The 10,829-nt window shown below is 41.5% G+C and overlaps 1 protein-coding gene across 2 annotated transcripts in view; it reads left to right on the top strand.

Moving 5' to 3' along the window:
* Positions 1-10,829, top strand: part of RALGAPA2 (Ral GTPase activating protein catalytic alpha subunit 2) — a 375,043-nt gene that overhangs the window by 251,723 nt on the left and 112,491 nt on the right. For both annotated transcript variants that reach the window (XM_025201970.1, XM_025201964.1), the window contains 3 exons: positions 241-312; positions 1,401-1,524; positions 5,536-5,691. In XM_025201970.1, the coding sequence (XP_025057755.1) occupies positions 241-312; positions 1,401-1,524; positions 5,536-5,691 (352 nt within the window). The remainder of the gene's footprint in view (positions 1-240; positions 313-1,400; positions 1,525-5,535; positions 5,692-10,829) is intronic.

Raw genomic sequence — 10,829 nt, 5'->3', positions numbered from 1 at the left:
AAAGAGTGGGAGAATTGTGAGATTGATTAGTAGTTGAAAAGAGAGCATTGTTTCAGTTTTTACCATATAGTTTGAATTGCTGATCGGTTTCTAATAAGATTTGACTAGTGCAGTTTGTTCATAACAAATGCATTTCAAAACATACTGGTTCTTTCATCTTTTGCTTAGCTGTTTGAATAATAAAAACTTTCATGTGTTCTAAGAAGCATTTTCCTTTAAAATCTTTTTCTACTTTTGTAGAAAAAGCTTTCATCTACTCAAGAAAAATTCTAAATTACTGAGAGAGCTGAAAAATCTAGACTCCCGGCAATGGTAGGTAAAATGTACTAATCACGGTTAATGCTAAAACCATATTTTTGTAGTAAATCCCCCAAAACAGACATTCATACAAATTGTATGCATTAGCAATGCAGATATTTGTTCCTCTACAGATATGTGGCGTTTGTTTTATATTTTGTTGAGAGAACATTCATAGATAGTATATCAATCAGTCTGATTGCTTCCCCTGTAGCTTCTACAGTCCATGTGGATGAGGCCCTCTCCCTGAGCTAAATATGAAAAGGTTTCTTTTCTTTTCTTTTTTTCTTTAATTGGATTGGGATTGGGAATTGGAAATAAACAATATTCCTGTTTGATGCCAGTTTCTATCATGGTAAAAGGAACCAGGAGGTATTATAAATTTATAATGTTTAATCAACATTTTCCATAAAAAGAATTTCCTTTGAGATGATCCACATGACGACATCAGGTCTGAAAGGAGCCAAATGTAAACCCACCTCACTAGGAAAAGATAGTGGCAGAATAGAGTTCTGAATGTTATGGTGTCCTTTGCCGTTCCTTAATGTGTGATTTTTCTTTGATAAGTGACATTAAAGAGACATTGTAAGATTTGTACTGTGCCTCAGTAATCTTCATACCAATTATGCTCAGTTTACTCTCATATAAGCCTTTGTTTAACTGCCAGTCCTGCAAACTAAACCTGGGATATAAAAGTCAGTAAATGTTTTTTTCCTTCTTGTACATCATTATCAGTAATTAAGATTCTGCAGGCCAAATTGTGCCCTCATTAACACCTGTGCAACTCTATTGTCTTCAGTGAGTTTGCACAGATGTAAGTGATTAACCCTGTAATTGGAACTTGGTAATCAATTCTTTTGCTGATGCACAAAAATAATAGAATCCAGTTCATTCTCAGAACCGTGTTGGCTCTGGGGTATAATCAGGACTAGAAAGAGATAAAAATATATTTCTGCCCCTGAATTTGAGTTATATGACTATATATATTTGTGTACCTTGAGTAAAATAGTATCATTTTTATGAAGTCACTTTTCAAAGTACAACTGCTCTTAATCTGAAATAAAATTGAATTAACTTTGATTTCTTATTACTTCTAATTGCAGTCGTGAAACTCACAAGATTGCAGTGTTTTACATTGCAGAAGGGCAAGAGGACAAATGTTCAATACTGTCTAATGCAAGAGGAAGCCAAGCATATGAAGATTTTGTTGCTGGATTGGGCTGGGAGGTAATAGTAACAAATTGAGGCAAGCTTTAAAATGATTATGTTGGATGGAGTTTCAACAGTGTTTTATAAGCTATGCAAATGTACACTGGGTGCATATTTTTTTAATTTTGTGAGGAGAAATAAAGTTATATTTTATGTAACTGTTTAAAACCGTGACACTCAACCTTCCAGCCCTGTGTGGGGTTGGTTCTTGGGTACAGTCCAACGCACCAGTCCAAGCCCACATGCCTAGATCCAGCCACACACATTGGCCCAATTCTGGAAGCCCAGATTTGGCCGTGCATTTTCCCAACCCCACATGCTGCTACCATTCACCTGCCACCAAATTTCCAGACCCTTGGGAATCCCCATGTGCTGGATGACATGGCTCTGGAGGCCAGATCTGCCCTGCAGGCTGGGGCTGAGCACCCCTGGTTTAAAAAAAAATAGTTTCCTGAGCAGACAGTTCATATAATAACTATTTTCCAACAAATATAATTTTGAAACATTTTAGTTTTTGAGGAAGCTAAAACAGCCAGTGTCAATTAAGTTTATTTTCATATACCTTTTTGTAGCATGTTTGGATGTGAAATGTTTTTCACCATCTAGAATTTCAGCGTGCTGTATTGAACAACACAAGTACAACTTTTTATTAGCCTAAAACAAGGAAACCAGGTGTTACTGTTTTAGCTTATTAGATGAATTGCAGAATGACCAGTGCATTTTAGATTTGTCAGGTTCCAGAATAAAATAAAGTTTTCTTTTACTTCCTGGATGCCAGGCTAGTCAGGGGACATTTTAGGCTCCTACTATGTCAGACAGAAAAAGAAAGTTGGAACAATTTTATAACAGAGGCTACTGTGAGCTCAACAAAACCTGTTCACTTTTACCTAGCGCTTTGTTTGAATCCATGCTTCTTTTAGCTGTTTAGCTACTTCTGTTCTGTGACATTTTGTATGTGACCTAGCTATGGGAAACCTTTCCATTGGAAAATGTGTCCAGTTGTTTTCTTGTTCTGCCTTTTTTTTCCTCCACAGAACAGTCATGGAAAAACATCTTGCCATTTGTAGAAAGTTTACGATCTCTCATTTAGGTTCCCTTATTCTTCCTAGACCAGAAGTAGAGTCTTAAGTTAGGTGATATGAGATTCCACAGCAAAATCCCCATTGCCTGAAAAGCCATAGGCACACAAAAGTACTTCATATTTTTTCAGGAAAGGCTGCAAAAATCTTCACAGATGTGGATCCCCCCTATGCAAGGTCCCGGAGTCCTGAAAAAGATTTTTCACTAGTTATGGTTACACCATTTAAATTTTGATTCATTTCATCTCACTTTTGTGTCCATAAACTTTTTGCTGAATATATGAATCAGGATGAACACCTGCTGACAGTTGGGATAATAGCTGGTCTCCCCATTTAGTAGTCACTCTTGGCTGTCCAAAATCTTGTTGCATTTTAAATTTGTGGCTCTCTTTTCTCATGGCATGAGAGAAGTCAATGTTCCTGCAACAAACTGAAAGAGTTTTTCTATGCCCTGGATCTCAAGGGTGTAAATTTATATATTCTATGTGACTAGCCTACCTGTTCCCTTGTATTTTTGTCTTGTGCAGTTAATTGTAACATGAAACCCTAAGGTTTGATGTAAACATTGTCGCCCTCCTCCCCTCAAATTATATGCTTTCATCTGTGTAACTGTGATATCGTTCTTTGGAGAAAAGAGCTTCTATCACATCTTTAGCTGGAACACCAGTTCATCTGGACCAAATTCTGGGACCAGATATTCAACAAATACTGGCTGATGCTTACCAGTAGATACAGCTAAGTTACTTTTAAATCTAAGAACTGGCTGTGTGGGTGCAACTCCATACTCACTAGGGAAAGTTATGTTTCAATATACCTTGGATCAAAAATCTCTCAGGGGTCCAATCTCTGCTTTTGCATTGGCCTAGCTCAAAGGTGTAGGATGTTTGCTTAGAATCTACAGAGATTGGCATTCAGTAAATAACTTTGGTAAACAGATAGGGCTGTTTTAGGTTCACTTCCACAAAAACTCTTTGGATCTGACTATGTAAAAATTGTTTGCATCTTGTGTCACCTGATCCTTCCACCAGGCCTGAAGTTGTTCCTAGTCCCATGAGAGGATATTATTTACTTTGGGCCATCTGTACCTTCTGGAATGCACCACTCATACTGGTCACAAATGCCAGAAGACCATGAGTTTTGATCAGAATGCTCCCACATGTGTGACAGTGAAGGAACTGATCTTCAAGGGCACTGAGGGCCCGCCAATTCAGTGGGTGTCAGAGGGGTTTCTGCATGTTCAGCACTTCTAAAACTCAGGCCACAGACAGTTTGTTTTTCACTCCTTCATTTCAGCTGTTGTCTAAAAGGCAGAGTAGTGAAGACAGAAAAAGATGACCCTGCTCACCTACATAAGTAACTCATGGCACAAAAAACTAGAAAACACCAAAAAGCATGTCGGTTTTCTTTGTGGGCAGAGAGAAATCTATCCACCCTCTGTACCATTCACATAATATCAAGAAAGGGATTGCAAAGCAACTGGCTAAACCTCAGGCAGATCCAACTTCAGGATGAGGATGATGCTTCTAAGATTGTTGCTTTCCTTCCTCTGTTGTTGCCACAGGTTGACTATGTCTTTCCTCTTTCTCTACTAGTGGATGCTGAGATCTCAAGTCCCCTGGAACCTGGGAGGTTTCATGTTACTGCAGTGGGTGGGTTATGGTGGCAGAATGCCCTGAATCATTTGAAAATTACCAGTAATCTTCAAATGATTCAGGGCATTCTGCCACCATAATCCATCCATTGCAGTAACATGAAACCTCCCAAGTTCCAAGGTGCTAAAAAAACTAATTTTCAGTATGTGTCTTGTTTTGGCTTTTAAGCAATGAGTTCTGAGAAGGAAAAAGTTAATGTAGCAGATAACTAGGTGGCATATACATATAGTAAACCTACTTCTCATGCTTATCACAGAAACTGCAGTTACATGGCTGAGCATACCTGTGGTACTCTTGCTCCCATCCTGGCTTTTCTTCAGGGCAACCCACATAAGTGTTTGATTTCTGATTTGCTGAGGGTGCAAGTACCACCTACCAGCAAAAGAGGGAAAAAAGAAGAAGAAACAGTACTTCCTTCCCTTTTCTCTATTTTTTCTAAAGAGTGAGGTTAGCTGCATACCTTTAATGTAAAGAGAAAATTATGAGTCAGCCTTTAAAAAGACCTAGATAGGAAGTCAGCTGACACCTTATTGTGCAGCAGTGGAGCAAGTTTGAAGCATTCAGTTGCAAGGTAGGCTTCTTTGATGCATTGCCTCTAGACTACATGATTGAGAGAGTAGTTCTGAACCAATGGACTCCATCCAGGTTGTAGAGGTACAATGGCTGAGCTACAAGGGCAGATAGAGTGCCTGGGAAGGACAGAGATCCTGCTTTCTCCCTTTTTGTCATCTGATTGTTTTTGAGAATGTGCTAAGTGCATTTGCTTAGCCAGAATTAGCCCTTAAAATAATATTACAGAATTATTTTGATTCCCTTTCTTCATTTGCCAGCAGGAAGATATAATACCTTTTGTCTGGACTTCCCATAAAAATGAAAAAAAGTATATTAGGGACATAGGATTGGAAGAGGCCTACTGGGCCCCTTTAAGTCCAGTCCCCTGCATTGACAAGCAAATTATGTTGATAGGCAAGAAAATCACTATAGCCATGATAACTGCCTAGTCACTAGTTTTAGTGATTACAAATTACAGAGATGGAAAAGTGTGGCAGATTGTTGTATGGAGACAAGGTACGTACCAAGGGAAGGCATCTTGAATAGGGAAGGCAGCTCTCTTGCATACAAGTTGGCTGCAACCCTTGTAGAGAGGGTTCTACAAAATTAAACCCTCAACACTTAAAAAAAACAAAACAAAAAGAGCACATTCACTTTTGATTATCAGTGCTCTAATCACTTCTAATAGGACTAAATAAGAACAGGGCTTTTTCTTACTTGTTTTCTTTTTCTCTTGCATCAATAAGGTTGATCTTTCAACGCATTGTGGATTTATGGGCGGTCTGCAGCGTAATGGCAGCACAGGACAAACAGCACCATATTATGCTACCTCTACTGTGGAAGTCATTTTTCATGTGTCCACAAGAATGCCATCTGATTCAGATGATTCACTGACCAAAAAGGTAGCTAATGCCTATATTTTGCACTGGCAGGAAGATGTAAGGTATTAGTTGCAAATGATTTTGAAGGGCTTAAATCAGAATTTGAACTGGGGGAAAAAATCGTGTACTGCTTTGGTACGAGCAGGGTGCTTTTCATTCTGCAGCACGCAGGCATTCAATTCTGCAACTCACTGCCCTAAATTAAGGGCCATCAACATACTGGAATCTGTGACAGAGCAGCATTTCCATGGCAGCATCCAAATACAATTATTAGTAATAATAATAGTAATCATTTCATTTATATGTTGCCTCCCTGCCAAAGCTCTCAAGAATTCCTTCAATGAAATAAAAGTAAATACAATATAATAAAATGTAATAAAATACAAATACATGTGAACTAATGAATGATTATTTTAAAAAAGAAAAAAAAATAAAAAACTGACAAGTAGCACATCAAACCTAGCAATCCAACCCGAGATTAAAGTCATCATCAGACTGTTCCCATGGATAACCAGGACCAATATAAAAACAGCCTAGAATGCTTCCTGAACAAGAGGAGTTATGAGATTTGAGCAGTAACTGCCAAGTGTTTCAGAATCAAGAAAGGTTTTGAAGCAGCAGCAAATCTCTGCCTTTTTTAAGGACAAATGACATCGTATCCTACACTGAGATACCTATTATCTGTCAATAGCAGCTATTCCTTTTGCCTTACAGCCTGTTTTGAAAAGTTACTATAAAATATCATTGTGAGGTTCCATGTTCCCTGAATATCACATTTGCTTTAGCACTGAGTAAATAAGGGCACAGTTACATGTTCAAATTAAAGCTGGATAGAAACCAGCTATAAAGTTGATACGCATTTTCAAGCACTAACTTTGTATGGCTGACTCTTTATAGCTGGATGAACATTTTTATGGTGTGTGTGGCAGAGCACAGGGTGTGTCTGCCACTTTAAGGGCCTGGAGCTGGCAGCCTCCAGGTGCCTGACGAGGGCAGCCATTTTGAGACATGGGCTGCCTATATAAGCAGGGCAGTCTGGCTGCAAGCGAGCAGGCAGCAACATTGCCTGGCTGTAGGGCTGCTGTGAACGACCCGGAGGTAAGGGGGAGCTGCAAGGGGATGGTTAGGAGGCTCCTGGTCCTGGGCATGACCTGAACCTGCACCCTGCCGGGAGTGGGTGGTCTGGTGGGGCTCTCAGTGGCGTGGGAGCCCCCAGGAAATGCCAGGCCAGTTACTACCCTGGTGAAAGGCAGGTCGGGGTGCCTTAACCCCTAGCTCCCACCGCCGGGTGGGTAACGCTATGTTTGGAGGGGCCTAGAGGGCGGACCCAGAGAGAGGGAATGATTACCGGGCGTGATGCTGCGGTGAACCCCAGGAGAAAGGGGGTAGCAGTGCGATGAGCCCGAAGAGAGAGTGAGGGGCTAGAGACCCGGCCCGAGGGAGATAGTACCCTCGACTGGCCCATGCTGGGGCCAGGACCAGAGAGGGTCAAAAGGGCCAGGGGCCCACCGCGAGGGACGCCCAAGATCCAGGGGCCTGGGGTCCCGACTGGCCTGGAGGTGGGCCAGGGCCAGTTAGCCGAAGGTCCCGGGGGGACGACACCCGAGAGGGGAAAATGGCTTCGGGAGGGCTAGTAGCCCGGAAGAAGGCGGAGAGGCCGCCTGATCAGGAGGGATCATAGAGGGGTCCTGTTTAGAAGATTCTGGGGCCCCACATGGGGGCCGGAAGAGATGAACATCATGATGCCATCTGGGAGGCTTGGGCTGCGGTATTAGGGGAGGTCGGAGCCGCAGAGCGCCCCCTGGCATTGGGGCATTAAAATGGGTAACCTCCTGCTTAATTAACACCGTAATTGAACTTATTATCATCAAAGGCGTGGCGGGCGAGATAGGCGGGCGGTTGCCCAGAGACAGGTGGGCGGGCCACGAAGAGCTCGGCCCTGAGTAGGCCCCCTGTCACAGAGACAGGGGGTGGGCCGTGGAGATCGGCCCCGGGAGGCCCCCTGTCACAGTGTGATAATTACTTTGTATGTCTGGCCAGTCTAAATTTCTTGCATAATTAACCAGTTAATTGCATAATATATGTAACGTGGCAGGGGCCTAAGTGGAATTTCTAACTACCCCACACTGCAGATTCACCCTGGTTTTTGCTGGGTCCTTTCCTTTTTCCATAACATCTGTAATAAAAATTCTTCAAGCCAAACCATACCCTCATTCACATCTGCACACTGCATTGTCCTCAGATTGTATTTTCAGTGTGCTTACAAAAGCATGGTGAAGGTTAATAGATTTGCACAGGTACAAGTAACAATATAATTTGGCCTACAAGTTGTTGTAGTACTGTATTGCTCTGATTATAAGTTCATCTTCTTTCTTTCTTTCCAAAAGAACCAGGAAAGTTGTACTTGATTTATACATGGGATCGGGGGGGATCCAGGGAGTGTGCGGTGTGCAGTTGCACCCCACATTGGTTGTGCTTTGCATGAACAGTGAATTCTGTGCTCGCTGGCTTGTTGGTGTAGCTCCAAGACTCAGGGTTGAATGTCTCTACTGCTCGTTTCCCACCTCCTTGCCCAGTACAGAATTTGGCAGTAGGGGAGGAAGTGGGGGTATCAGCAGCAGTGTTATGCTGTCACCCTCCTTGGTTCTGGAGCCATGTCAAAGTGGTGGCTCCAGCCAGAAGTCGCACTGACAAGCCAATGAGCTCAGAGAGTTTTACTGCACATGTGCCACACATCCAGACGGGTGGATGGTCATACTCCTCTTCCTCGGAATTTGCCCATCCATGGAATCCCTCTATAAGCAAGCTCCTAACAATCTTGACTTTTGTTTTTGCAGTAGTTTTGCACGTGCAATAAAAATGCCAAGAAGCTGTTTTTTTTTCTAAAATTGAATCTGAAAACATAGGGTCAACTTATATGGAGGGCTGACTCAGAATCGCAACCATATTTGACAAATTGATTATCCAAGGGGTGAAGAGAGCCCAGTGTAATTGTCAGAAAATTTGAACCTAGCAGTTGAGAGAAAAAAACACAGCTTTTTACTTGCAAACAGCACATTTAGTTTGAACATAACTGAAATAAAATGAACTTGGAACTTCTTAATGGCTTTTTTAGCAGTTAACACTAGGGCCAGAATAAGACAGACTTTTTCATCAGACACAAAAATCAAGTGCAGTCAGTACCTGGCAATCTGTGGGGTTCAAAATCCAAAGAGATAGGAGATGTGGCCAGAGCTGATTTATTGTTGTCCACAGAAAACCTCACAAACTCATTGCTGTGAGCCTTGGAAAGAACTGCTATTGAAATTGGGGAGCCTGCAGTGATCAAACTGTATGCTACTGCAAAGAAATAAGCTGAACAAATCTTTTTAGTGTCTGTGCAGGAAGACAATTAACATATTTTTGTCCTTTGCCATAGCTCTTCCTCACACTGAAACAAATTCCCTATACAAAATATCAAATAACAGTCAGTCACTGTTCAGAACTCCAGCTGGAGGTGGAGACAAGACGTGCCTCAAAGCCAGGGAGGAAACTACAGAAATCTGCAAGATTCATAAATCTATGAGCCCCTGGCAGCTATAATGAATGTGAAATGGAGCTCAGGTTGAGACTGCTGAGCTGATGGTTTAGACCTGGGCATCTGTGATTTCCAAATCGGCTCCAAAGACATGTCTGAGTATATAGCAAGCCCTGTGGGGTCTCTCCTCACTCTCAGGGTGTCCATTTCTCCCAGATATTATATGCTGACTCATATGAGCTGAAATCAGTACAAATATTCCAATCCCCAGAGAGGAAAATCCATAGAGAGTCTTAACAGCAGAACTCAATGCAGTTTACAAGAGCCAGCTATGAAATCCCACACCAAACTTGGCAGTGCATACAGCAATAGAACAAGATAGGACTACATGTGTAAATAATCACATCTGTTTGATTATCTTGTGCATTTTAGTCACTTGTCCTCCTTGCCTTTGTTCTGCACAGAGCCAGTCATACCCAAATTGGGTCTGCTGTGTCACTCATCCATGTGAAAAATGCATGGATGATCTAGAGGACTCTTAATAAGATCATGGAAAGCACTGACCTAGTACAATAGGCCTGAGGATACCCAAGCAAAAGTTCATGCACAGATTATCCAATTTCCCATCTTAAATTTGTGGAGTACTGTGTCAGGACATAAAAATGTTATGATGTGTAAATATAGAGTACTACTTTTTCCACAACTTCCCCTTTGTGACAGTACTTCACACATTACATATATTACACAATTAACTGGTCAATTGAGCAATAAATTTAGACATGCCACACATGCAAGCTAATTATCATGCCATAAAAATGTCCTTCCAGCTGCAAAAAGAACCAACCAGCTACAAAGTTAGGGTTTGGAAATGTCTAACAACTTCATAGCTGTCCAGCTTTAATATGAACATGTGGCAGGGTCCTTACAGCCTACCCTGCCCTGCCTTCTGGCCAACTTCAGACAAAAATAGCTAATTACATCTCTTCAAAAAGGGTTGAGAGAGACAAGGGGAGATTTTTTTAATCTCCTTATTTTAAATAGTTCTTCATTGACTTGATGCTACTACAAGAACTGTCCAATTCTAAACAGAGAGCTGTCTTTGAGAGGCAATATAGTGCACAACCATTCAAGGATGAGGAAAGGGCAGCAATTGTGCTTCTTCCTTTCCGTCTGGTTTCACCAGATTCTCAGTGAAGCTTTCACTTGCATAATACCTGGTAGTACCCACACCACTGTGCCTGGTTTCATTTTGGGATTCTGTGCTCTGTTCTTTTTGCCTGTCTCTAGGCTAAACAAATAGAGCACTGATCAGTTTGCTTTGCTGGTAAACTCAATAGTTTGACAGACGGTCTTACCACCTGCTGGCCAAGGAAGCAGCCTGTCAGTACTGCAATTTGCAGCAGACCATAAATTTTGTGAGCTTTGGAACTCTAGACAGATGCAGTAATTTTACTTAAATATTTTATTATGGGTTCTTGTTGTTTCTAAACATAAAGGAACACATTCACTTCTGCTGTAAATTCACTAAAATGAACAGAAGAATTTTGGCCCTGGAATTTCCACAGAATACAATAAGAATTTACAAATAATTGTTTCCCTTAGATGAGAAGCAATACATTGTTTACTTGCCTGGCTCACCTTT

The sequence above is a fragment of the Alligator sinensis genome, unplaced genomic scaffold, assembly GCF_000455745.1.
Source record: "Alligator sinensis unplaced genomic scaffold, ASM45574v1 scaffold140_1, whole genome shotgun sequence".
Classification (NCBI taxonomy): domain Eukaryota; kingdom Metazoa; phylum Chordata; order Crocodylia; family Alligatoridae; genus Alligator; species Alligator sinensis.
The sequence above is the reverse complement of the archived record's forward strand: the minus strand, read 5'-3'. Positions and strand labels throughout refer to the sequence as shown.